The sequence below is a fragment of the Boeremia exigua genome (assembly GCF_020726555.1).
Source record: "Boeremia exigua strain MPI-SDFR-AT-0100 chromosome Unknown C7974scaffold_11, whole genome shotgun sequence".
NCBI lineage: Eukaryota > Fungi > Ascomycota > Dothideomycetes > Pleosporales > Didymellaceae > Boeremia > Boeremia exigua.
The window spans coordinates 1,187,267-1,212,809 of record NW_025763528.1 but is presented as its reverse complement, the minus strand read 5'-3'; the positions used below and the strand labels follow the sequence as shown (position 1 = coordinate 1,212,809).

Genomic DNA, 25,543 nt, shown 5'->3' with positions numbered 1-25,543 from the left:
TCTCGGATTCTACTTCGCGCGGTATTCCCGACGCGCACTAGGTACACCTGTGGAGTAATGGACGTTTGGAGAGCCTGGCACTAGGCAATTGGTTAGCTGCACGCTCGCCTGCGGGAGGGAGACGAGAATTTTCCGTGCCACCACCCATGCTGCGGGACCGAGTATTGATGCTGCAGTCTCATGCTGTTTACTGCCCCTTTGGGCTGCAACTTTCGGAGCAACGCGCTGCAATTGGCGCACTGTCTGTATCGATGTTTGGGAGTGACGTGGGTTGAATGCTGGTAGACGACACGAGCTTCGCTTCTCGGCACACGTGGTTGGCTCGTCGACTTTCGGCCAGCGTCGTCGGTGCTTGGCGCAGTCACCAATTTTATCGGGCCAGCTTCCAAACAACCCGGCCGTGGGATCGATGCTGCTTTTGGGTTCTGGCAGAGACTTCATGCACGGAACGCCTGAAACGCAGAGACTAGAGCAATCTAAAGTTAGATGGGTGCGGATGATGGCATGGCTCGGCTGACGGAGAGGGTGGGGCCTTCTCTCCTTATTTTCAACAAGCTCCTCCCAAGAACGGCACCTTCGCAAGAGCGCTCGGCAGTAGAGAGCCAATGTGGCGGACAACTGTAATGTTGAACCCCAGCGCGAGACGGTCTCTATGCAGCGCCCGCGGCGCTGTTGCACTCGTCACTACCATGCGTCTCGCCGTCCAGTGTCAGGCTTGAGCCACGGCAGCTGCATGTAATCGCATGCACCTCAGAACGACAGCGGGCCGAGTGATTTCCACACGCGGCCGAGTGCTACAGTGAGCCATGAAGCCACCACGGTTTCGATGGAGTCCAACAAGACTTTGGCCGTCTGTCCCACGATGAACAGATGACTGCAGCTAGGCGGCACAATGCCTCAGGCCTCGGATACGAACATCAATTTCAGCGTCATTCCCTGAGTCTCCTCTTGGTGGGGTTGCTGTGGACTCGCTGAATCCATGTTCCTGCATCATCGCAGACTGACTCCCGCTATCCGACATGCCGCCCAATCGCAACCTTGGTCGCGCGAAGCGAACCCGGAGCTATGGGGCGAGGATTGATAGCGCGCGAGGCTCCAGGGGTGGCCGCGACACAAGGCTTGAACTTTGTTAGGTTTAACCGGCTCTTGGCGAAGCATGCTTCGGTGCGCCATCGTCAAGTTTAGCAACTTGCCTGCAGGGATGTTTCGCTGGCGGGCGATCTTGCGTCCCTTCATAAGCAGAGAGTCCCTTTCGTCAAGTGTACCTTCTTCACCTTCTCCCTGAAGCCTTAATTCCGCCTCTACTTGCGGCTCGCCCCTCGTTACTCCTCTCAGGACCATCCAGTCGTGAAGTCTTTACTGGCTCACACTTGTCATTCGCTTCCTTGAACCCTCCACACACTACCTCTAGTAATCCCGTAATACGAACACGAACCCTCAACATGCACTTCTCCTCACTCGCCGCTGTTGCGGCTATTGCCCCGCTCGTCAGCGCCCATGGCGGTATGGGCCTGCCCAAGATCGCTGGTATCAACATGCGAGACCTCAAGTCCCGTGACTTGCTTGCCAACCTCGAGGCCCGCATTGCTGAGGTCAAGATTGCCCACGCCCACGAGAACCGCTTGACTGCTCGTCAGGATGACCGCCAGTGTGGTGCTGGTATTGGCTCTTGCGCCGCTGGACAGTGCTGCTCCGGTGCTGGATGTATGCATCCACATGCTAAACCTTGAAACACGTGACACTGACGCGATGCAGACTGCGGTACCGACAACGACTACTGCTACTCCCCTGGCTGCGACTACAAGTACGGTCCCGGCTGCCCTGAGAACGTCACCCCCGCGGGTACCAACACCTCGTCGATTGCCCGCACCAAGGTTGGCTCCGTTCCCTACGGTGGCGCCGGTATCTACAACTGTATCACACCTGGCACAGTTGCTCTGACCTACGACGATGGCCCACAGAAGGACTACACTACTCACGTTCTTGATGTCTTCAAGACATACAACGGAAAGGCCACCTTCTTCATCTCTGGCAACAACATCAACAAGGGTGAGATCGACACCACCCCCGAGTTCTCTAGCGTCATCAAGCGCATGGACTCTGAGGGTCACCAGATCGCATCCCACACCTGGACTCACTTGGACTTGAGCGCCGTCTCTTCCATCGACCGCAAGCAGCAGATGTGGAAGAACGAGATGGCTCTTCGCAACATTGTTGGCAAGATCCCCACCTACATGCGCCCTCCCTACTCCAGCTGCACAGCTGAGTCCGGCTGCGAGCAGGACATGGCTGATCTCGGTTACCACGTCACCTACTTTGACGTTGATACCGACGACTACAACCAGGACGATGTCAACAAGATCCAGAACTCCAAGAACTACTTCCGTGGCAACGTTACCCAGAATGGTGCTTCTGCTGCCAGCTCGGAGTGGTTGGCTATTGGCCACGATATCCACTACCAGACCGTTTACAACCTCACTGACTACATGCTGTCCACCATCACCGGTCTTGGCTACAAGGCCGTTACCGTTGGCGAGTGCCTCGGCGACCCCCAGGCCAACTGGTACCGCACTGCTGGTGGCGCTGGTTCTACTCAGGTAAGCCCATGACTTCATAACTCCCGTCTTCAAGTCTCTTCCTAGCTCTCTTGGGTTGTCGTCAAGGTCTCCTTTGTGTCATTGCATTCAGCATTGTCATTCAAGCGTCAGCTTGAAGAGGAAACTGATGATATGTGAAAGTGATCCTACTGAGATCGATGGCCTGGGCTTGACACGATCGAATGTCAAGCCCAAGTGCCTCGTTCGTCAGGCGTGGCATCGTCTGACTCAATATCGTCGACCAGACGACAAACCGCTTTTTCCAAAAGCGGCGTCCACTCCCTCCATGCTGTTATTCGGTGGCTTGCGCTGGCTTGCAATTTGTTCTTGGATATCTGTCTAACATCATTATCAGCCCTCTACTACCACGTCTGCTGCTCCTTCCACCGGAACCCAGAAGGTCTCTACCGACGGTACCTGTGCTGGTACTGGCAAGCAGACTTGCCTTGGCTCTACCTTCGGAAACTGCTGCAGCCAATATAACTACTGCGGATCTACCACTGACCACTGCGGAACTGGCTGCCAAACTGGCTTCGGCAACTGCGGTGGCACCGGCGCCGTCACCTCCAAGGCTTCTGCCGCCGCCACCACCTCCAAGGCTCCCGCTGCTACCGCCACCACTACATCCAAGGTTTCCACCGACGGCAACTGCGGTGGCACTGGCAAGCAGACTTGCCAGGGCTCTACCTTTGGAAACTGCTGCAGCCAATATGGATACTGCGGAGCTTCCACTGACCACTGCGGTACCGGCTGCCAGACTGGCTTCGGCACCTGCGGTTCTTCCACCTCCACCAAGGCCGCTACCCCCACCACCGCTGCGCTGAAGGTTTCCACTGACGGTACCTGTGCTGGCACTGGCAAGCAGACCTGCAAGGGCTCCACCTTCGGAAACTGCTGCAGCCAGTATAACTACTGCGGATCCACCACTGGCCACTGCGGCACTGGGTGCCAGACCGGCTTCGGTACCTGCACTTAAGGAATCGTCGTTGAAAGTTGTTTCTGGATTGTAAAAGGTTGAAGCAGCGTTGGGCATTGACGCCTTGTACAAATGAAGCGATATAGTATGCATATGACGAGTATATAGGGCTGTTGGGATATCCATGACATTTTACCTATCATCTACGTTTCATACGGATTCTGTGAAAGACAACTAATAAGTCGTGCACCAGTGACCTAGAACGGAGTTTTTCAGTGGTGTTTCCACGGCTTATTAGCTACAATAGTGATAGTTTGATTCCTACAAAAGCGCCAAGTAGCTGTCAAGGCTCACAACGTCAGAATGTTCAACCCTGCGAAGGACCCAGCTGAGCCAGATGCTTTCACAGAAAGATCCGCACATATGTTAACACGAACATCTGCAAATTACTTAGTTGATCTTGTTTTGGGAGGTGTCCTAAGTTCAACCAAGATAGTTCCTAGAAACAAGGACTTCACAGTTGAAGACGATCTCTCTCTCCCACAGTTGCCTGACTCTCAGCTATCCGTACACACAGCGTATGTGAATCTGACTGTGTATGAAGAAGATGATGACAAGGTAATCTAGAGGCAGTACCTTGGCTCAGCAACTGCTTGATTTGGCGCCCTGCAACGCTGGCAAATATCAAGAAACTTGACAGCAAATTCCGACACACTCACATCATCTGGAAAGATGGGGCTTCCATCAACCTGCGAAGCCTCGCGCATTTTCGTCCCGTAAGATATTCGATACAAGGCTGACAGACTACACACTGTCGGCAGACTTACTGGCGATCTTAAAACTCGGTGTTGACTACTACACAAGGATCCTCGCTACAAGTGGCTTCCGCACTGACGGCAGTGACAGCATTGTTGTTGAAATGATTGGTTGATTGAAGGAATATGGAGGAAACTAGTAAAGTACATTGACTAGCAGTAGGCACCTACCATTACTCAGGAGGCACCTACTTCAATGGGTGTATCTGCTAGACTCACAACATGTCAACATGACAACGATGTACCAAGAAGTTCAGCAACCGCAGTTGTGTCAATGGTCTTTTCTTCAGCAATTTCGGCTGCAGACATCGGTGAGCTAGGACCGTGTCAAACGGCAAGCATCGTCTACTGCACCCAGGCGTGTCCAACCAACTGGAATGCGAACGATTTTACGCACGATGTTATAGAATCGTTCAGTGCGCTTGCTTCTCTCTCGGCTGTTGATGTGCAAATCGAATTTGTTGTCATCACGGGTTTTGTTATACACGTTCTTTGACAACTCTTGAGGTACTGTATTGGGATGCGCAATAGGTAGTTGTCCGACACTCTCGATGTCGCTTTCGGCATCCCCTTCGCACGGATCGAATAACTCTTTGTTGTCGGTAACTTCACGATATCTCATTGCAAAACACCATATGTTTTGCATGTGATATAAGAGAATTGAACATCGACTTCTCAGATGCCTTCACATCTCAATCAAGAGATGATAGGTTCAGCCTGGTGCGGGGAACAGCTGTGGCGGCGGCCAAGTCATTTAAGGCCCCCCAGCGAGAATTGACATACTTGCTGTTGGTGTCTCTTATCTGAATCTTTCGGTAGATAATAGCTATGATGAGATTCTGTGAGTCGAGAAGATACGATGCTGTCACTGCGGATGTCAGTTGTGATGGCGATTCTCATCTAGCCAACATCGAGTTGCAAGACTGCCGGTAAGTCGCCAACGTTTTGTAGACTATCAGCCTTGCGTTAATTGTCGTACGGCAGATTACAACAGTCTGGTCACGATGAGCGATATAGAAGCAGAACGATTATTGAGATTAAGAACTTCAACAAACAGGCCATTGTCAATGTGGATAACGCATATCTTCTTCCTTCCGTACCTGTCAAAGGCATGGATGACAGTCGCACCTGACATCCATTACTATCAGGCTGGCGTATTGGCGCGCTTCTATCGCTTATAGGCGCGACATCCGTATTCATCCTCAACCTCGTCTTGACAATATGGGTTTTGACCCATCCAAAATACGAAGTACAGGATGGTCTGGGTACTTTATTCGAGGGAAGTTGCGCGACGACACGCAAACTCAACGTATGGGCTCACTTACTTATAAATACTCTTAGCACTTTGTTGCTCGGTGCAAGCAATTATTGTATGCAGGTCCTATGTTCGCCAAACCGCACAGAGATTGATAATGCTCACGCGGGACGTTTTTGGCTCCACATCGGGATCCCGAGCGTCCACAATCTCAGATTCATCAAGGGCGAGCGTTCGGTTCTATGGGCCATCCTCATGGTTTCTTCCATGCCACTCCATCTCCTGTACAACTCAGTTGTCTTCACCAACTTGCAAGCTAACAGCTACGTTGTGGTTCCAACCATGGAAAGCTGGCTATCGGGCGGATCCTACGACTTTTCCAACTTTCTTGCATTCGAAGGCGATTGGAAGAATATGAGTTCCTTCGACTCAACTCTAGACGATTATCGTCCCAGCCTTAATGAGACCATCATACTCAACGATGGGACCGAAATTCCCAGGTACAAAAACACCAGCTCCGAACCATGTTTTCACGGCTTCGACACGCAATACACGTCTGAGTTTGGAAACGTGTATATCGCTCAGGCCCAGCCCACGACCTGGCGCAACCAAACACACTGGCATCTTGGAGTGCATAATACTACGGGAGCATACGCGTGGTACGTGGATGACAGAGATAATGCCACTGTTGCTTGGTACAACGCAACAATCAGAGATGTCGCATCTACGATGCCCTTCCGAAGCGACCCGAGCGTATATCCGTCGAACCGATGGCGCTGTCTTCATCTCAAAGACTCAACTTGCGATTTCTCAAACGTAACAGAGAATTGGAAACCATACGAAAGTCCTGTGCAGTATTGCATGATCGAGCAAGTTGCGGAGATGTGCAAACTTCAATTTAGCTTCCTGATCGTGTCAATAGTACTAGTCTCGAATCTGTTGAAAGCAGGTTGCATGTCTCGTTTACTGTTATGCCATAGCAGTCATGATGCGCTTGTAACGCTGGGGGATGCTATAGCAAGTTTTCTCGAACGTCCAGATGCCCACACCGAAGGCCGTTGCCTGCCGTCTGAAGTACAGATCGATAGAGCATTCAACGGAAGGACGTCCGTGGCTCCACGTAACGATATCGTACGGTATCATACTCGGCACGATAAAGAATTGAGAAATCAAGCCAGAGCCTTCAAGCCCGAAAAGATTCGATGGTCGGCAGCCTCGAGTCATGGGACGTGGCTTACGGCTTATGTGTTGTAAGTCTGCGCAACTTATGCATCAAATAACTGGAATATCTGATGTTTGCGTAGCTACCTGTGTGCCGTCATCATTGGGTTAGCGGCGATTAGGATGTCACTCCATGGCATGCCCAAGTCTCCGGCGCAGCTCTGGAAGATCGGATTTGGCTCCGTGGATGGCAGGAATTTACTTACTGCCAATATGTCCCTTCTCAGTGCTGTCATACTGGCCAACAGCCCACAAGCAATTCTTTCTTACCTCTACCCTACCTTCAACAGGCTGTATAGTAGCATGCTTCTCGGGAAGGAGTGGTCCAGCTACCTCAATGACCGCAAGACGTTACGCGTCACAACACCCATCGGTCAGCAGCGCAGTACCTACTGGCTCAGTGTACCCTACCGCTACGCCATACCGATGATCATAGTCTCAGGTCTCTTCCACTGGCTTGCCAGCCAAAGTCTGTTTATGGTGCAGATCACGGTCACACGGACTCGGGAAAGCGGAGCTCGCGAGATCGTGCAAAATGAGCAGATCTCTACGTGTGGCTTCTCGCCCTTTGCCATAATTCTCACGACAGTAACGGCAACTGTGATTGCTCTCTGTGGCGTTGCCATGGGCCGCTTGACATACCCTGCCGGTATGCCGCTCGCAAGCAGCTGCTCGGCCGTCATGAGCGCAGCATGTCACTCTGTGGTCGGTGATGAGAATGCTCATATGCTTCCCGTACAGTGGGGTGCAGTCACACATGGGTTAAATGACGACGAACGTGTACACATGCAAACTGGGCACTGCACCTTTTCGAGTTTGCCAGTCGAGACGCCAATCCCCGGCAGATTGTATGCTTAAAGAAAGACTTGGGGAATATGTCGTTGGCTTGACTTGGTTATGTCGTTGGCTTGACTTGGTTATGTCGTTGGCTTGACTTGGTTATGTCGTTGGCTTGACTTGGTTATGTCGTTGGTTTGACTTGGTCATGTCGTTGGTTTGACTTCGCTATGTCGTGTGTAGAGCCTGTGTATGGGCCTTAATTGAACGGTTCACGAGAAGCTTCGCGTTGGTGTCTTTAGTAGAGTGAAGGAGTTGAGATGCCATCTTTATCTCTCTTGGAAACTGTAACAAGCTTGAGTGCTCCGCGTTACGAACAGAAGCCATATCGGCAATGCGTTAAACAATCTGACAGACCTGCGTATCAACCAGGCGTGCTACGAACGTCGAGAATGCCGTGCAGTGTCCCGACGCGTTGCGTTGCATGACGTGAGCATGTTTGGGAGAACAGATAGTAGACTACAACACGCAAGGCATCTGTTATGGGAGAGTATGAACAATGTCAGGAAGATATATTAATCTTAAGCCTCAGCAGGCGTCTAGAAGATGCTATTATCCGAGCAGGTAAACGGCCCGTTCAAAGTCGAATTGGGATCATTGAATATATCAATGAGCGCTTTCAGACTCGTGTACAAGCCGCCGACATTTAAGAACAGCGTCATTAACAGGATTGCGTAGTTCAGGCACGCCAGGGCACTCTTCCTTGGTGTGCTCCATTGCTGCTTCCAGTTGAGGTGCAGCCACATGACGCTGGTCAAGCCGAAAGTGAACCAAGAGATGAAGATCGCGGAGCTGATGTTCAGGATGGACGAGAAGATGGGGATGGCGTTCGAGATGACGAAGGACACGATCCAGAACAGCGTACCGAGAGTGACCCAGAGTGTCCAAGTGAAGGCATTGTGGATGTTGACCTGTTCCGGCCTGACCTTACGCATAATTGCAATGTACATGTATTTTATGGCCGTGATACCGATCACAAGGCCCGTGCCGAGGACAGACGGGATGAGGATGCCGTAGGCGATCTTGGCGGGGATAGTGGGTGCGGAGCCAAGCGCAGGGGAGGTGACGGCGTCGCCGGCGAGGCCGTAAATGACGCATGCGACGACAATGTAGACGACGACCTCGAAGGATTTCTGCATGAAGAGCGCAGGGGGGAATTCTTTCTGCGGGTTTCGCATCTCGGCCATGACGGACATGAAAGATTGGTTGCCGGCGAACGCGAAAGCGACGTTGAGAAGAGCGTTGACGGTCTCAACAAAGGTTGGCTTGCCGACAAGGATGATTTTAACATCGAAGCCAGGCGGCGCTTTCGGCCCTGCGACACCGAGAGCAATCATGACGATGAGAACTGAAGCGACAATGGAGATTGTGCAGATCCAACTCATAGCAGCTGCAAATGTAAGCTTGCGCGGCAGACAGAGCAGCCAGCAAGCGACGTGCGGTATGGCTATGAAAGCAACCGTGCAAATGGCGTGAGACGAGAGGGTGTTGAGAGCGATTGACATCGTAATGTTTGCACTGGCACAAATGAGTACGAGGTTGAAGATGAAAGCGACACCGAAGAAGCGTTCGAAATTCTTTCCGCCGAGGTAGAGCGCGCAGTCGACCAGATTCGTGACCATGGGGTATTTCCTGTAGAACTGGACCATGATGTAGCCGCAGTACGTTGTGAGAGAGCCAAAACCGAGAATAGCAATTATTCCAGGGATAAGACCAAGGGTTTGGAGCGCAGAAGGCAAACTGAGAACACCGATGCCGACCTCGATGGTGATCAGGATCACACACGCTCGCCAGCGCCCCAGAGTCCGGTACTCATCACCCAGACCATCTCGCTGCTGTGGGTATTCGTTGGCGCCAGCAAAGCCATCGCCTGTCCAGCCGGTTGTAATGTTGGTGTTTTGCCCGAACTCTTCGTCGTAGTTGGATTTTTCAGATCCGGGATATGGCGACGTCTCGCTCTGGGCAGGCGACCCTTGCGCTTCCTTCTTTTGGAATGGATTTTTGAGACCCATGACGGATGAGTGGCAGGCCCTCAATGAAAGGAAGGATGATTCAATGTCAGTCGGCAGTAGAGCGTGGCCGAGTACGGCGAACTTTGGTCTTTTAAACCTCCACTGCTCCTAAGATCGGCCCTGTATTCTTTCCCCAACTGCGTAATCTCCACTAGTCTCCGAATGCATCCTGGCGATGTCGCCTCATCGCATGTCAATGCATCTTGTGAGCCTCGGCCCTGTCTGTCCACTACCTACACGCCTGATGCGCTTCTAGTGGCACCCGTATGGCGGAGTGCATGCGCAGGATGCGGGGGATGGACCCGACATGGCTATTCTCGGTTCTCCAGAATGAAGACAATAAAGCCCCAGAGCTTGTTGTCCCTGAAGCGCAGGCAGTTTGATGATGGGTGTGGGTCGTCATTGCTAATCGTTGGCCGGTGCGAGGTAACTGTGACTTTGAAGCTCCACATAATCACGTAAAAACTTCGAGAAAACTTCGTAGACCGGGATTCATCCGCTTGGCAGTGCGCTTGAGCCGCTCGGATCAGCCGTAAATCGGCTTACAGGCTTTTCCATGTGCGGAGTCACACTCTCCATGGCCAGAGTCAAGTTCAGGGTCAAAGGATGGGGTTGAAGGATGCTCTGTGAGGTTGTCCGCCGCGGGACGTTCGTGGAAGGCGGCTCAGCCCTACGCGGACGCTACTGCCGGCTGTGGCGCTTGTTCGGTCTGGGCCTTCCGAAATGAAGAGGAGAACGCTCCCACTCATCATCGTCAGTTGCATCTTCTCAGGCACAGTCGCGGCTCGGTGATTTCGAATTTTCGGTCTCGATGGAGGTACTGGATACATTATGAGTGTGATGACATGTTACTGTGGGTCGTTGGTAGTGTCGGCAACCCACATTGTGGAACAGCAGATACCATTGTGGCGAAGATTTCCATCCATCACGAACTTCTGTTGATCAAGTCATGAAAAACATCGTCATCAGACCAGATAATGATAATGTTGATGAATTGCCAGCATCCGGTGGCGGCGTCAGGATAGGAAGCAGTTCTGAACTAAAATTTGCATTTCACCAGCCGTGTAGCAATGGATCTAGCTGTCGACATACACGGGAATAAGAACAACCACCACGAGGCCCCTGCATCTCAACACTGCCTTCGCTCCTGCTGTAATATCAGAACATGCCTTATGCGTCAGCCGCGGATTCTCTGAGAGCAGTGGGCACGCCTTCTGTGGCACCCTGAGACTGTGTTGAAGGTTGAGAATCCGTCTTCGTCAGAGAGGAAGACTCCGTCTGAGCCAAAGCCGGCGCCTCTGTCGTCTCTGGCCTGCTATCTTTGGTTTCCGAATCTGCTTCGCCCGACGTGTCAACGTCAGGGAATGCTCCAGGAGCCTCGAACGAACCAGGGGCAGGCTTGACCGACTCTTCCTGCGATGTCAGGGAGGGAAGCGCATCGGTGATTTTGGTCAAGATGCTGGGTTCGTCCTTGGCAGACGCATCGGATGAGGAGCTAACTTCCGCAGGTACAACAGACTTCGCGGCCTCAACCACTGGAATGGTGACAGACTTCAGAGAATCAGTGATGGGAGTTTCAGTAGCCTTCTTGCTATCCTTAGCCGGGACGTCATTAGCCTCAAGCCCACTAGGGACCTCAGCTTTCTTTTCGATCTCATGCTCGCTCCCTGTAGGCTTGTGCGAATCCAAGGTATGTTGGATCTGGGTGGCTAGCCTTGCGGCAGGAACTTCCAGGGCACCATCTTCGCCGAAGCTCCAGATGGCTGTGACTGGCGCAAGATCCAACTTAGCCCTCGGGACGGCAACCTCAGCTGTGATAGTTGCCGCTGGCGCTGGGGATGCTGCAGGCTTACGCCTCTGGGGACCCTTAGCCCTGCCCTTGCGGGCGTCCGACAAAGGCTGAGCAGGTTCCACCACCTTTTCTTCCTCTGGTTCTTTGACCTTTGGTCCTTGCGGGCCAAGGCCCAGCTTGCTGTTCAGATCCTGCAAAAAGCCGGCTTGGAGTGCAGCGATCTTAGAGCCAGCTGGCCGCGCAGGAACTGGGGGCTTAGCCTTCGGCTGAGGGGCATCATTCTCGACAGCCCGCTCTGTGGTAGGAACTTTCTCCGACGATGATTGCGAAGGCTTGCTCGGGCGCACTGGAATTTGAGGCTTGGGACGGTCTGGAATGATAGGGGTTTTCTTGTCCACTGGTGAGATCTCTTGTTGTGCCTTCTGGGGGCGTGCGGGCACCGTCGGGCGAGCTGGGATGGAAGGCTTATCAACGATCGGAGAGTCGGGAGCATACTCATTGGTGTCGGGAGTTTGTGGCCCGCTGACAGTTGTCTCAAGGTGACCATGGTCCGGCGCATCTTCCCAGACATCTTGACTCGGGAATCTTTGTGTCGTAGGACGCACTCCACGCAAATGCTTGTTTTCGGCGGCAAACTGCTTGGTGTGCTCGGATAGGAAATCCTGCTGATCCTCCTTGGTGATGGTACTTTTGCGCTTCTCCTCTGTCTCTGGCGCCTCAAAGACCTGGGCGGCGCTCACATCACCACCAGCTGGAGTGTCAGGCTCGTCAGGAGCCTCTGGAGTGTCAACAGTAGTTTCCAGTTGCAGGCTGCCGGGTGCGTCCTCCCAAACGTCTTGACTAGGGAAGTGGTGGCGAGCAAGATTAGGTCGCTTGACCTTGTCGGCGAGGGTCTTGGGCTTCTTGCCGTCCTCGTCATCCTCGGGGAACAGAGGTTCGTATTCCTTGTGCGACTCGAGAGGGGTACTGCTCCTGTCTCCAAAGTGAGTAGGGTTAGCAATAGCGCGGTGCTGCTGAGTGTTGTTTCGACTCGAGCTTCGGCTATGAGTGCGCTGCTTCGTGATGTAGGCGGGAGTTCCGTCCTCGTTGACCGTATACTCGCCATCATGACGCCGCTCCAATTCAGGCGATATCGCAGGTTGCCTCCACTCGGTGTTGGGATGCTTCTGCACCTCGTCAGAGGCAAGGATAGGCATGCCGTATCCACGCTCAGTGATCCAACCGCCTCTCTCGTCGGTATTTCCTCCCTCAGGACCGAGGTCCTCAGTCGGTGGGTCGTAACCCCCGCCATGGATCTTGCCGCGCGGGTGGGCAGGAGGGTCGATGTGAATCACATCACCATTGTCATCCAGCTGCTCAGCCGAAGTCTCCTGACGCAGTGCAGATTCTTGGTTCGTAGCTTTGCTCGTGGGACGGCTCGTAGAAGAAGAGGGTCTAGGAGATGCCATTCTCGATGCATATTCATCAGTAGCCCTGTATCCAATCTGCTCGTCCGGCGTGCTGACACCTTCGCGCGACGTGCCTACATTCAAATCAGTATTGCTTTCCGCTAGTTATGGTAGAGGACATACCAAATCCAATGTCACTGGGGGCTTTGTGAACCACCTTGTTGAGGTCATCGGCACGCCAGTGGTAATCTTTCCTGTTCTCCTGGATATGCGGGCCATACTCTCCGGCCTTCTCGCGCTTCAAATCGTCGGGGTGCTTCTCATACCACTTCTTCTCAAACTCATCGTTGGAGATCTTTCCGTGTCCGTGCATACCATAGCTACCAGGAGGGCCGTGGAATATTTCACGGCCACTCTTTGTACGTCCGTGGTGGCGGCCACCGGACTTGCTACTGGTCTTGTTGTGGAAGCCAACGCCGCCTCCAGTCTGCTGCTCGTATGGGTTGGGTGTGGGGGCCTGGACGTCGCCAGCACCACGAAACATGGGCACCTGAACACCGATCTCGGGAATGCCGGCGTGATCCTTGTCGTTGTAAAGTGAGGCCGGTCGCGAGCCAACGGAGCTGCCAGAACGACCAGTCTTTGCACCCGGAGTCGCATTGTCTTCGGGCGCCAGCTTGCCAAAGCCTGCTGCAGCTGCCTGATTGGAATCGGTACGCGTGACAGCTTGTATGTTACGCTTTGCTGTCGAGCCTGGTACCGAGGCTGTTGGAGCGTGCAGGGGCAGATCGGTAGCTATCGATGACTGCTGGACGGACCCACGGCTCTCGTTTGTGAGCGTCTTTGAGAGATCCTCGAAGCTGGCATACTCGCTACCCTCCTGGCCGATGGAAGGAAGTGAGACACTCGGCGGGCGGGCAGGTACCTCGGTGCTGAGACGTCGGTTGTCCTTGGGAGGACCACCATGTGCGTATGTTGGGTCATTGAGCGGCGAGCGGTCGAATCTGTGCGGCGATTGGGAGCGCTCGATGCGGCCCTTCGGGCGGGGAGGGACCCGGGGCAGATCAAGAGAGCTTGCTGGCGCGGGCGCAGCGCTGTTCTGAGCCCGAGATGGACGGGGAGGTATTGATGGCGGAGTACTCATTGCGTATATCTTGTTCTCGGCCTGTGTGTGATGTGTGATGTGGAGTAGCTGTGGGCTGAGTCGACGTTAGTGACGCACTTTGACTGCCAAACGCTCGAAACGCTGGGCGTAAGATAAGCTGTCTGCTGCACTCAGCCAAGGACAAAGCATTGATGGACGACACCACAAGCTGCACTCGACATCTGCCATTGTCGCCCAGCAGCTGCCAGGCGTTGACTGATAGCAGGCGCAGGCCAATGAGCGGGGCCGTAATCGGAGCTGGCGGGCAGCCGAGTGGGCAGGACAGCAGGATTGAAGACAAGAACTCACCAGACTCGCAATTGCAGTGTCAAATCTGTACTGAAGGAAAGAAAAAGGCTGCTTATGCAGTTGAGCTGAACAAAGCGCAAATGGCTCAGAGAGGCAAAGCTGGGGCGGCGCGTTTATGTACCTATCGTCGTCAAGGGCTGGGCCCGCATTTGCTCATGCGTACCCTGGCGTCACTTGAATGCAGCCATCAAACCGCAAAACCTGAATCTGGCTCCTCGTGTCTTTACCCGGTATAGAGGCACCCATATTTTGAAGACTCTATTCATGCCAACCTCGACCTACATACTCCAGCTTGAGCAACCTCGCACCAACGTCGCGTGGTGTACTACACGATCTTACCTGGAGTTCCACTGTGTGATGCGTAACCTTCGGCCACTAGCGGCTTCGCTGTCGACCATGCACGAGCGTGGAGGCTGTCACAGGCACGTTGTCGAAGCCGTCACCACGTTGCTGCTGTCGCGCACGGTGGCCATATCACGCATAAATTCTGACCTTGGCCGCTTTTCTGCTGCCACCGTTGCTGTGCAGATTCTTCGATGCTGCAGGGTGCGCCTCCTTCACTAGGCTGATAAGGACCTTAGCTTTCCCCGCGATTTGATCAGCTGCAGTTGGTTCCTGGCAGATCGCTTGTGTGAAAAATCCGTCACTTTGCATCGAACGAGCCTGTCAGCAACCGTGAAATTCGAGGTCACTGGCCACTTAGCATCATCGTCCCCAGCAGCGCTCCCGGTGTACACTGAACCGTTCGAGTCGAATATCATCGATGCGGCACTTCTAGTGGCAACCAAACACCGTTGCCATGCCGTCACATGTGGGCCCTGAATAGCTCCAGATAGTTACGTCGACGGTCCCGCCCCACTGCGTGCAAGACATGTCTCTTCAGCATTGAGTTGCTGAACGGCATCAATCCATTCATGATGATCTCGTTACATCAAAAGCTACATATCAACCCAGAATAACGCCCTGGTATCAAGTGTTGGTACACAACGTTTCCTCTGACTGCCAAAAACAATGCCTCGTTATGCTCTTCAAAGCCCTCATTTTGCGCTCTCATTACCAGTATGTCTGGCTGCCTCCTCGATCAACACTGGTGATTGCCTCGCAAATCACTTTGCACTCAATCTTTGCGTATCGCTTGCCGTGTGCGTTTCTCAGATGATCATCTGGGCGACACCCTGTCCGCCCAAGGTCTTGCTACCTTGGAAGGCTTGACCCTTGAAGCCAGCCAGCGCGTAGAAAATAGCAGCGACTGTCAGGAAGATGGCGCAGACGATCAAGCTTGTGGCCTGAGGCCAGATGCTGATCCACTGCACAGCGCCCAACACGGCGTAGAAGCCCGCGCGCATGTAATTTGTCTCGATCTTCCGCATGAAGCTGTCGAACTTGGGCGACGTCGGGCAGATACGAAGGAGCAGTGGAATCTCGACGAAGATGATAAGGAACGCAGACACTCTGCGGATGTGGTCAGTATTGCGGTGGATGCACAAGGATGGGTCCAACCCACAGGCAAACAATGCTGAACGCGATGACGAAGGTTGCATGGAAGATGTTCGCAATACCGAGCGCAAAGCAGAGGATGATGCACAGCACTCCAGTCCTAGGCAAGGGTCAGAATCGTGTACGAGGCATCTTCGATCTTGAAGCCTATTAATAGCCCTGAATTGGGGTTGTGTTGCAGGGACAATATTGAAGTCCACGCCAGAGCTCTGGATCATGCTTCAATCACGAAGGATCAAGCATCGTACTGCGGGCTCCGTGAGCAGTTGGAGTGACTGACCATTGACCGTAGATACCTGTAGGTAGACAGTCAGCAACGGCTCTGGAGCATGCATTAACAAGGTGTCCTACTGAAATTCCTCGACTTGAACTCCTCTGCAAGCGTCATGATTGCGTTTTGGTGTACAGAGCGAATTTGTGGCTAGTCGTGGTGCGCGTGTGAGAGTGGTGGAGGAGGTATCGCAGCTTGTTGCCAACAGCTTTGTTGACTGCGCAAGCTGAGGACAGCTCTCGGACTAGTATATCAGGCGACTTGGCTGTCGGGAACGCGGACGATGAGGCTGGGACCAAGGCAGAAGCGTGCGACTTGCGTTGCGTAAGGGCCGGGCTATGCAGTCAAAGTCCGGCGTAGCTCTGAGCAATGGCGAATGTTGTGGCGGTGCTCGTGAGTCGGTCGTGAGCGGTCGGCTTCTCCAGAAGTTCCACGTCAGGCCCTTGCCGAAACGGTCCTGGTCGGAGCTGCACCTGCAGTTCACCGACAGCACCTCACCTTTTGGGAAGACTGTTTGGACGGCACTTCTTCATGTACAACAGAGCGCGGCAGGAGCCATGGATCACTGCTGTGGTCGCCTCTGGCGTGCTGGGGCTTGCGCTCTATTACCTGGGAGCACGACGCCCGCCGCCTGCACATACTGCCAGACAGCAACCTGAGCGCGAAAAGCCCAGCGAAACCTCGACGACAGATTTTGTAGCAGACGACATGAGCACCGAAGACCGGGCGTATCACGAGCGCTTCATGCGGGAAGCCATTGGCATGGTGAGCCACCTTGCGCGTCTGCTGCACTCCTGTTGCACCGTTTTAAGCAACTGACCAATCACGTGCATCAGGCTGAGCTTGCACTGACCAGCGACGAAACGCCTGTCGGATGTGTCTTCGTGAAGGATGGCGAGATCATTGGTCGAGGCATGAACGAGACCAACCGCACTCTCAATGGCACCAGGCACGCCGAGTTCGTCGCCATTGCAGGCATCCTGTCCAAGAACCCCATCAGCATTCTCAACGAGACTGACCTCTATGTCACCGTCGAGCCATGTGTCATGTGCGCCTCGATGCTGCGCCAGTACGGCATCCGAGCCGTCTACTTCGGGTGCTGGAATGAGCGCTTCGGCGGCACTGGCGGCGTCCTGAATATGCACTCAGAGTGAGTTTGCTGTCTCTCCAGAAACCCGTTGACTGACAAGCTGCAGCCCCAGCGTCGACAAGCCGTATCCGGTAACCGGAGGCATCTTCAGGGAGGAGGCCATCATGCTGCTCAGAAAGTTTTACGTCCAGGAGAACGAGAAAGCGCCAGAGCCAAAGCAGAAGAAGACCAGGGAGCTCAAGACTGAGATTCTACCCATGGATATTCACGCCCCAAAGTCAACGCCATCACCTGCTGTGTCAACGCCTGCTCTGCTTACAACAGCTCCGTCGAAGCCGGCTAATCCTTCCTCGCTTGTTGCGGTTCCTCGCATCCCAGGACTTAATGCTGCTGCACCTGCACTTTGAATGGGCACATGACGGCGCTGCCTACAAGCTCGTCATGCAGCTATGATGGATACAAAGGTGTATCAGCGGCAGAACTTGTCACATGCTGACTTGGATGGCGGCATGTGAAGTACGAGAACACAGGAAGAGTATAACGATACCCAGCATTCAACAGCTACCATAGAAAATTTTCATTCGCGTTGTGTAATCCAAACGAATGATCTACCGCATGTGGTCCTGATCTGAGTGACTGTCGTTCATCGTATTCAAGGCCTGTGTACGAAGTTGGTATTAATTCCACAGTTAATGCGCATCTGATTGGGTATATGAAGGCTATCAAAGCTTTTTGCTGAAATTTGTATGCGTCGACATGCCATACATCGGCGACGCCAGCTCCTGCCATTACTCGCTCCCCTCCCCTTTAAGGTTGCCCGCCAAACTCGGCGAACAAATTGTAGTCCGATCGCTCGGTACTCAGGCTGCGAACTGCATGCCCTGACCAACCTCGGTGAGAGCACCCTGGGTACCACCGTACTCACTGGGAATGCTCTGGCCGAGCTCGGTGGCCAGCTGGTTGCCATAGCTCAGAACAGTGAACTTCTTCACCGTCTCCTTGGCAATGAAGTACTTGGTCGCGGTGAACAGCCAGCCCATGACGACCGGCACGTTGACGAAGAACTTGCGCGACAGCGTCTCGGGGTAGTAGCGGCCGAGGACTTCGATGGTCTTCTTGGTGGCAGCCTTGACAAGCGGGTCCTGGCGCAGAAACGACACCTGTAGGTAGTCGTGCACCTGGAAGCCCTGGTGAGGATCAGGGCCCTCGCCGAAGTTGGGAATGGGCTTCGTGGCGGATGCGAGGTTGAGCTTCAGGATCGACTTCTCCATGAGGCCAACGCGCCAGCGGAGGAATCTGACCGTCTTGTCAGCAAACGCTTGTTGGAGGTAGAATCGAGGTTGACTTACGCGTCGAGATCGCCAAAGGTGGCCTTGTTGTCCTTGACAGCACCGTAGACGTTGAACGTCACAACGTCCTTTTTGTTCTCGCTCTCTGGCACTCCCTCAACCTCGATAATGTAGCCCAGACCGTCGAACTTGGTCTTGTCGAACGACTCGCCCGCAGCCTTGGAGGGGTCGAACTCCTTCCTCCACTTCAGCGTCTCGAGCAGCTGCTGCTTGCCCTTCTCAAGGTCATTTGCGTTGGCGCGCAGAAACTTCTGCAGGATGAGCTTGGTGTGGAACTCGTCAGACTTGGTGAGCTTGACACCATAAACGTCGTCGTGGCCGGCCTGCTGGACAAGCTCCTCAAAGGACTCGTAGAACTTGGTCAAGGGGTGGTCGGCGGCGGTCTCGGGCCAGGCAGAGGTACCAGCAGCGTTGCCTGTGGACGCAGCAGCGGGGGCTGCAGCTGGGGCCGCAGCGGGGGCTGCAGCTGGAACCGCAGCGGTGCCATCAGTGGGAGCATCAGCGACTGCACCGGTGGCAGTTATGGCCACACCAGGAGCAGCGCCAGCTGCACCCGCAGCAGTGCCACTGTCCCCGGTGGTAGGAACAGTGCTAGGGCCGGTGGTGGTGACGGGCACGGCGTCCGAGGCTTGCTGGGACGCTTCGGTAGGCATGCTCTCTACGCCGATTGCAGGCTGCGAGTCAACGGGCGGCATTGGCTCTTCAGTCTTCTTCTCGTCCAAGGCAAGCCCAGCCGTGCCACTGACCACGTCGTCGATCTCTTTCTTCTCGGTGCCGGCCTCGAGGCCCTTCTCGGCGGTCGCAGCTGGCTGCGGTGCCACGGGCTCACTCTGCCTCTCGGTAGCGTCGGCCAGAGGAGCGGCGGGGCCTTCGGCGGGGGGAGCTGGCTTGGAGTCTGCCATGATGGATCTGCTGGACGACTGGGTCTGCGATATGGATGGTGGTGTGCTTCGTAGGGGTGAGACGGCGGCGCAATGTTTCAAGTCTGTCGGTGATGGCGACCATAGCGCCGATCACAGTCGCCGCGCCATCACGTGAGCCATGGGTCGCAGCATGCGGGTGGGCTCACGGTGACTTGCATGGATGCTCGAGCATAAAGTTCTCCTGGGTGCTCTTCGAGCGTCAAGGTCGGCAGGTCGGGGGTGGAGCGCTGCCAGTGCTTAGTCCCCGCTGTATAGACGAGGATGGAGTGGATGGCCTGGGGACCTGCCCAATTGGTGACGCCGGCGAGCGCAGCCGGGACCACATGTGAAGCGTGAAGCGCGTGCCGAGGTTGCACTGCTGGCGGAGCGCAAGCAGCGATCCCCCAGTCCCGTCGCCGTGCACAACAACAGTGCCGCAAACAATGGTGCACGCTGCTGCTGCTGCTGCCGTCGACACCACGCGAACCCGCCAGCATGCCGTCCTCGAGCGCATCGCCGCCGCCGTCGGCTGAGAAGATGGACCCCGTCCTACGCAACGCGTTGCGCTACACCATCAGCCCACGCGAATACCAGCTACTACACCACTACCTGCTGTCGCGCACGCCGGCCGTCAAGAAGCGCTCCATCACCCCGCGCCGCTACGATGCCCTCTCCAAGGGGCCCGACGACTACACCGTGGCTGCCGTGCGCGCCTCGCTGCGCCTCGGCCTCGCAACGCTGGCGGGGCTGAAGACGTGGGAGCTGGTCAAGGCCCGCCTGCTGGCGCGCGGGACACCCTCCCCCAGCCGCAGACCGCCCACGGGCCCCGTGTGGCGGTCGGCCAACGTCCGCCTGAGCAGCTCGCTCGCACTCATCCTGCTGTTCCACCGCCTCCTGCGCCGCTTCTTCGTGCGCCTGCGCGAGAGCCTGCTGAGCAATGAAGCACGCTCCTTCCGCAAGCGCAACCCGCGGGTCTCGCGGTCGCTGACCTCGCGCGTGGCGCCTGCGATTGGGTCCAGCTTGGCCGGCTTCTTCCTCGCCGTGTACCCCGGCGACCAGCTGCGCATCACCATTGCCATCTACATCTTCACCCGCGCCCTGGAGTTCGCGTACAACCATCTCGAAGACCGCGGCTACTTCAAGAACAGGCCCGCCTGGTTCGGCTCCTGGATGCTGATGCCCTTCGCATATGGCCAGTTGCTGCACGCCTTCGTCTTTGACCGCGACTGCTTCCCGGCCGGCTTTGGCGACTTCATCATCGGCAACTCGCCCGAGTACATCCAGCAGAGGCCTGCCGACCTGCCGCCGTCGATACGCTGGCCCGGCACATACGCCATCGTGGACGGGCTCGCAGACATCTCCAGGCAACGCTGGCCGCCCTTTGTGTCACCCATCCTCTTCCCCACCCACGACACACTGCCCAAAAGCCTGACAGCCATATCGTCCATCACCTCCCCTGCACATCCAGCCATCAAATCGCTCTCGTGCGCACTGCTCCATCCCCAAGATCCCTCCTGCTTACGCACCTACCTGCAGTATTGGATCCAAGCCTTCCCCAAGGTCGCCCGCTTCTTCACCATTTTCTTCACCGCCATGAGTCTCACGCGCTACAAAGCTTTCATTGCCTCTCCCTCTGCAGCACTGAACCGACTAGCAAAGAGCATTCTTCGCATGTCGCTCTTCATCTCTGGCGCTATTGGCACAAGCTGGGGCTCCATTTGCCTGTTCCAGAACATCTTCCCGCGCAATTTCCTCTCCACGCAGCGCTGGTTCCTCGGAGGATTTCTCGGTGGCCTCTGGGCGTTCCTAGAGCGCAAGGGCGGTCGAGGAAACTTCCTGTACTGCACGCGTATGTCCATTGATTCGGCGTGGAAGGTTGGCGCCAAGAGAGGTTGGTGGCGTGGAATTGCTAACGGGGACGTGCTGCTGTTCGTGCTAAGCTTGGCTACAGTCAACGTGCTGTACGAGATCTCACCGCGGTCTGTGAGCAGTGGTGTAGCACGGAAGGGCTTGGGTGTACTGAGGGGCGAAGGGTGGGTGGACAGAGCCGCTGTCACTCGAGATGGAAAAGGAGACGACGATGTGAAGGGTGTTCCATCGCGGGACGACTAATGATAATGTGTACGCTACAATCATGATTCGCGATACTGTTCTTGAGCGTAGGTCGATACCCCGACCGCAATTCTATACAGATGTTTGACTACAGCTGTGTTTCTGCACGTCATCATGTTTCCACCCAGACATATCTGCCAGATCCTTTGCGGGTGCTGCTCTCCTAGACTTCAATGCATCGCCAGTTCCAGGCCGCCACCGCCATGCCTGAGCTAAATCTTTGGCCAGCGTGCCTTCAAGCAGTTCAACCACGTGCTTACCGATGTTCGGTAAGAGCTTGAAGGAGTGGCCGCTGTCGCCAGTAGCAAGAATGAAGTTCTTCCACTCGGGATGTTCGCAGATCAACAATGCAGCGTCCGCAGTATCGCTACACCAGCACATACTTTTGTTAAACAGTTCCTTCCCCTCAAACTTGGGCAAGAACGTGGCAACAGCCGTCCGAATACTGACTTCCGATGCATCAGGGTACGTATCTGTAGGGTGCTTCGCCTTCGATCTCGGCACTGAGATTCGTCTCGCCTCGTCAGCACCAAAAGGCCGATGCTCTTTGAGACGCGTGAAGCCCGGAAACTCGTCGCACACCTTGATGACACCATACTCGTCCGGCTCAAAGAAGAACCCATAGTCGCTGTGGTACACAACCGGGCAGCCTTTGTACTCGGCAGCCTCGTGCGCCGTGAGCTGCATGTGCGCGTACACCCACGCTTTAGAGACGCACTGATCTTGCAGATCAACGAGAGCGGGACTCCACGCCCCGGCTGCGAGTATCACTTTGTCGGCGTAGTATTTCGTACCGTCGGTGGTTTCAACGCCGATACATGTCCCCTCTACGAGGAGCGGCTGCTTAAAGGAGCCCGCGCCACCGAAACCGAATCTCACGCCGGCATGTAGCAAAAGCTCGCCGATGGCGGTAATGGCTTTGGCTGCTGCGAGCCACCCACCGTCTTCGCTGAATACGGCTCTCCAGCCCTGGATCTGGGAACGGTCTAGGAGGGGAACCTTTGAAAGAATCGCGTCTTCCGAGTCGAGCCAGTGGTTTGTTTCTTCGAGACCAGCATTTGCGTCCAGCAGGGCCTGGTACGCTTGCCGGAGCCCCGCAATGCCTTTCTCGCCATGCGCACAGTCGAGCTGAGAAAATGTCAGTATGCCAATGACTGAGGTCGAAGAACCCCGCTCACTCTGCCAGTGTTGTGGAAGAAGCTCTTGAACAGATCGTCCTCGTTCCACATCTGTCTCGCTTCAAGACTTAGCTGCAGATCCACAGGGTTCCGCAAGCGAACGCCCATGATCTTGTTCAAGTCATTACCGGCAGACTGTGATGACGGAATGGGGTATGTGTCGATGACTGTGATGTTCGATGGTGTGTAGCCAGAACGGACGAGATGCAGCGCCGTGCTCGATCCAATCGTGCCTCCACCACCAACTACCACGACGGTTCTGTTGGCGCGTGAAGTATCCATGTTGTGCAAAAAGCCCGTCTGATTTGCTTATAGTAAAAAAGTTACAGACTGAGGATATCATCCTATAATCTCCATTGAGCCTTTTCTGGTCTTAGGACTCGTATAGAGTAAACGGACTAAGAGTTTTGCCTACTCTATGTAAACGTGGAGACGTGAGACACTCTTCACGCTACCTTGCTGATATGAGCTTCCACACAATGTATGCAAACTCCCGTGAAATCGCCGCAATATACTAGGTCTAGAGACAGAAGGAATCAAATAACCATTGCAGTACTGTCGAGCCTCTGGCAGGACTCTGTTTTGGCCCCCAACACACTAAGCTCAGAATGGAAAGGTGGATCCTTCGAGTCTCCTCAGCCTTCTCGCGACTCCTCGTCACACAGATGTCAATACAGCTGGCTATTCTTCTTCATTCTCGATGAACATGACATCTAAGTCTAGCGCACTTGAGTCACCGGTATTCGCTCTGCAACGGCCTGATCGAATCGATCGACGCCGAGACATCAGGTGGCAGCTTTGGCCCAAAGCAGCTTACCAGCACGATGACTTGGACACCGAGTCACTCAGTTGTGGCCATCCAGATCTTGAAGACGGATCATTGATAGCGTGGGGCTTGCGGCAGAGCAAGGATGCCAGTGGAGAAGGAGTTCAAATCGATGTTCTGTATGGCAGTGGGACCGACTTACGTGTGATTGGGAGATCTTTGAAGAAGAGAGGGAACTAATTTATTGTCAGACTGGCCGTGCGACCTCAATGACGATGAGATTCTACGCACGCTGGAGGTATGCAGAGTCTCTCTAGGTCATCTGGCACAGGTTGACACTGGTTCGAATAGTTACCCGCGCCCACTCTTAGAGTCTGGTATGTGCACAGTATCTTCAAACAGCAAGAGTGTTGCTGCTTCTAGGAAGCTACAGATTGAACTTGCTTATTTCTCTCCTTCAGCTTCATCAACACACTTGCGACTGATCAAAGTTGGTTGCCTGGGAACTTCAGCCCCCGACCAAGAACCATTCAGATTCTCCGCAAAGCTGGGCTCTCTGGTGTCCTATTGTGCAACCTCTATTCTGAGCAAAGCTACTGGGCAAAGATGGGCAATCAGAAGTACATGAACTACGGCAAAGATGGTCGATTAGTATCTCACGGTAAGCACCTAACATCCCAGATCTGATCACGTTACCGATGATGCATAGAGACCTGCTACCAGTACCGTTGCGGCTGGGATACAGGTGTAAGCTTCATTCATGCTATACGTGAGAAGCATCGCAGTACATACTTTTGCATCAACTACCCATCTGGTGCGCGCGAACGAATCAGAGCCATTTTTCAACATAAGGACCGGCGACACATTCTTCATCGAGACTTCTTCCTCGATACCTTGGTCGCCGACGACAGCTTGAAGCAATGGCAATTAGAGATAGGCCAGAGACGTGTCATGCTCCTCAGCATCGTACGATCATCGTCTTTCTTGTGGGTCTTCTACTGTTGCTGACATATCTGAACAGGAGAAGACGCTTGAGAAACCTTCGACAGACGGATGGGCATCCACGACTAATCCCGAGGAGTACACATCGTCTAGAAACAACAACAAAGATAACGCACCATCCGTACTCAAAAGCTTCTACAAATACGAAAAGCGGGACATTGAGCAACAGCCCGGGGATACGGCTACCGGTCCGCGCAAAGTTGATACCGAGCAATTCTGGAGGGAACAGCTCTTAATGAGCTTTGGAAATCCCGAAAACCCACAGGAAATTGACTTTGACAAGGCGACGCGCCATCTGCACAAGATGGTGCGGCATTGGCTTGGCTTGCGACAAGACTGCGAGGACCTCCTGGCGCAACTCAAGTTCCTGCAAAACACGTATAGGAAGTTCAAAGAGAGAAGGGGTCGAGACTGGGTTTTCGACCGAAGAGCTGACGCAGAGGAGTCGTTTGAGGTTCTTATTTCTCAGTGCGACGTCTGCGTACGCTGGACGCAAGTGTATCTTGACCGTACCCAGCTCCGTATCAACATGGTAAGCACGGATTGACTTCGGAAAAGATCCCTCAAATGCTAAAGTAAAGCGCAGTTATTCCATCTGGCCAACCAACAGACCGCCGCCGATACCGCGCGGATAGCTGAACAAACGCAACGCGACTCTGCCTCAATGATCACCATTGCTGCGGTGACCATGCTGTTCCTCCCAGGGACCTTCATCTGTGCAATTCTGAGCACCACATTTTTCGACTTCGGCGAAGCCGCACTACAGGTCTCGAGTCAATGGTGGGTGTTGCCGGCCGCCACCATACCACTGACAGTTGCCGTCTTCGGTATCTGGTGGGGATGGCAACAACTGCGTCGGCAGCGCCAGTTGCGCAAGGTCACGAAGACGAAGGTACAATTGCAGAAATCGGCAATGAATATGTGAATGGCGGTGTTGGTGATCGGCACGGCTGCAAAAGGGGACGGGATCGCTGACCCATCAAACACCGTACGCCCTTCGGAAAGGCTGGCTCGGGGGCGCGTAGATGTGGACTATCCAGTGGTGGCGGGTCGGTGTTGTAATACAACGATGCATACCATTCGTCTGATG

At 54.5% G+C, this 25,543-nt stretch overlaps 10 protein-coding genes across 10 annotated transcripts; 5 read left to right on the top strand and 5 right to left on the bottom strand.

The window, feature by feature from the left end:
• Nucleotides 1–1,203: 1,203 nt before the first annotated feature.
• Nucleotides 1,204–4,039, top strand: C7974DRAFT_402308 (chitin binding protein-like protein). The gene is made up of 3 exons (XM_046142687.1): nucleotides 1,204–1,704; nucleotides 1,756–2,597; nucleotides 2,953–4,039. The coding sequence occupies exons 1-3, from the start codon at nucleotides 1,443–1,445 to the stop codon at nucleotides 3,571–3,573; spliced, it is 1,725 nt and encodes a 574-aa protein (XP_045993516.1). The 5' UTR covers nucleotides 1,204–1,442; the 3' UTR covers nucleotides 3,574–4,039.
• Nucleotides 4,040–5,838: 1,799 nt separating this feature from the next.
• Nucleotides 5,839–7,662, top strand: C7974DRAFT_436662 (uncharacterized protein; the record flags this gene model as incomplete). Its single annotated transcript, XM_046145142.1, has 2 exons — nucleotides 5,839–6,833; nucleotides 6,888–7,662. The coding sequence occupies 2 exons, from the start codon at nucleotides 5,839–5,841 to the stop codon at nucleotides 7,660–7,662; spliced, it is 1,770 nt and encodes a 589-aa protein (XP_045993515.1).
• Nucleotides 7,663–8,095: 433 nt separating this feature from the next.
• On the bottom strand, nucleotides 8,096–9,768 carry C7974DRAFT_50687 (transmembrane amino acid transporter protein-domain-containing protein). Its single transcript, XM_046146755.1, has one exon. The coding sequence runs from the start codon at nucleotides 9,651–9,653 to the stop codon at nucleotides 8,181–8,183; it is 1,473 nt and encodes a 490-aa protein (XP_045993514.1). The 5' UTR covers nucleotides 9,654–9,768; the 3' UTR covers nucleotides 8,096–8,180.
• An 885-nt stretch (nucleotides 9,769–10,653) lies between these two features.
• On the bottom strand, nucleotides 10,654–14,355 carry C7974DRAFT_50682 (uncharacterized protein). The gene is made up of 2 exons (XM_046146754.1): nucleotides 13,017–14,355; nucleotides 10,654–12,967 (listed from the first exon to the last, which is right to left on the bottom strand). The coding sequence occupies exons 1-2, from the start codon at nucleotides 13,975–13,977 to the stop codon at nucleotides 10,824–10,826; spliced, it is 3,105 nt and encodes a 1,034-aa protein (XP_045993513.1). The 5' UTR covers nucleotides 13,978–14,355; the 3' UTR covers nucleotides 10,654–10,823.
• Nucleotides 14,356–15,143: 788 nt separating this feature from the next.
• On the bottom strand, nucleotides 15,144–16,281 carry C7974DRAFT_50609 (Golgi apparatus membrane protein TVP18). The gene is made up of 4 exons (XM_046146752.1): nucleotides 16,135–16,281; nucleotides 16,064–16,079; nucleotides 15,791–15,883; nucleotides 15,144–15,738 (listed from the first exon to the last, which is right to left on the bottom strand). Exons 1-4 carry the CDS (start codon nucleotides 16,169–16,171, stop codon nucleotides 15,438–15,440), a joined length of 447 nt encoding a protein of 148 aa, XP_045993512.1. The 5' UTR covers nucleotides 16,172–16,281; the 3' UTR covers nucleotides 15,144–15,437.
• A 249-nt stretch (nucleotides 16,282–16,530) lies between these two features.
• Nucleotides 16,531–17,721, top strand: C7974DRAFT_50653 (cytidine deaminase-like protein). Its single transcript, XM_046146753.1, has 3 exons — nucleotides 16,531–16,819; nucleotides 16,891–17,204; nucleotides 17,251–17,721. Exons 1-3 carry the CDS (start codon nucleotides 16,586–16,588, stop codon nucleotides 17,549–17,551), a joined length of 849 nt encoding a protein of 282 aa, XP_045993511.1. The 5' UTR covers nucleotides 16,531–16,585; the 3' UTR covers nucleotides 17,552–17,721.
• Nucleotides 17,722–17,777: 56 nt separating this feature from the next.
• Nucleotides 17,778–19,485, bottom strand: C7974DRAFT_50605 (CRAL/TRIO domain-containing protein). The gene is made up of 2 exons (XM_046146751.1): nucleotides 18,494–19,485; nucleotides 17,778–18,440 (listed from the first exon to the last, which is right to left on the bottom strand). Exons 1-2 carry the CDS (start codon nucleotides 19,393–19,395, stop codon nucleotides 18,005–18,007), a joined length of 1,338 nt encoding a protein of 445 aa, XP_045993510.1. The 5' UTR covers nucleotides 19,396–19,485; the 3' UTR covers nucleotides 17,778–18,004.
• Nucleotides 19,486–19,932: 447 nt separating this feature from the next.
• C7974DRAFT_318926 (uncharacterized protein) lies at nucleotides 19,933–21,507 on the top strand (the record flags this gene model as incomplete). Its single annotated transcript, XM_046138677.1, has 1 exon — nucleotides 19,933–21,507. One exon carries the CDS (start codon nucleotides 19,933–19,935, stop codon nucleotides 21,505–21,507), a length of 1,575 nt encoding a protein of 524 aa, XP_045993509.1.
• On the bottom strand, nucleotides 21,182–23,365 carry C7974DRAFT_402294 (fructosyl amino acid oxidase). The gene is made up of 2 exons (XM_046142686.1): nucleotides 22,686–23,365; nucleotides 21,182–22,635 (listed from the first exon to the last, which is right to left on the bottom strand). Exons 1-2 carry the CDS (start codon nucleotides 22,965–22,967, stop codon nucleotides 21,580–21,582), a joined length of 1,338 nt encoding a protein of 445 aa, XP_045993508.1. The 5' UTR covers nucleotides 22,968–23,365; the 3' UTR covers nucleotides 21,182–21,579.
• Nucleotides 23,366–24,057: 692 nt separating this feature from the next.
• C7974DRAFT_416821 (uncharacterized protein) lies at nucleotides 24,058–25,378 on the top strand (the record flags this gene model as incomplete). The annotated part of the gene is made up of 4 exons (XM_046144022.1): nucleotides 24,058–24,112; nucleotides 24,161–24,417; nucleotides 24,473–24,985; nucleotides 25,040–25,378. 4 exons carry the CDS (start codon nucleotides 24,058–24,060, stop codon nucleotides 25,376–25,378), a joined length of 1,164 nt encoding a protein of 387 aa, XP_045993507.1.
• Nucleotides 25,379–25,543: the final 165 nt, after the last annotated feature.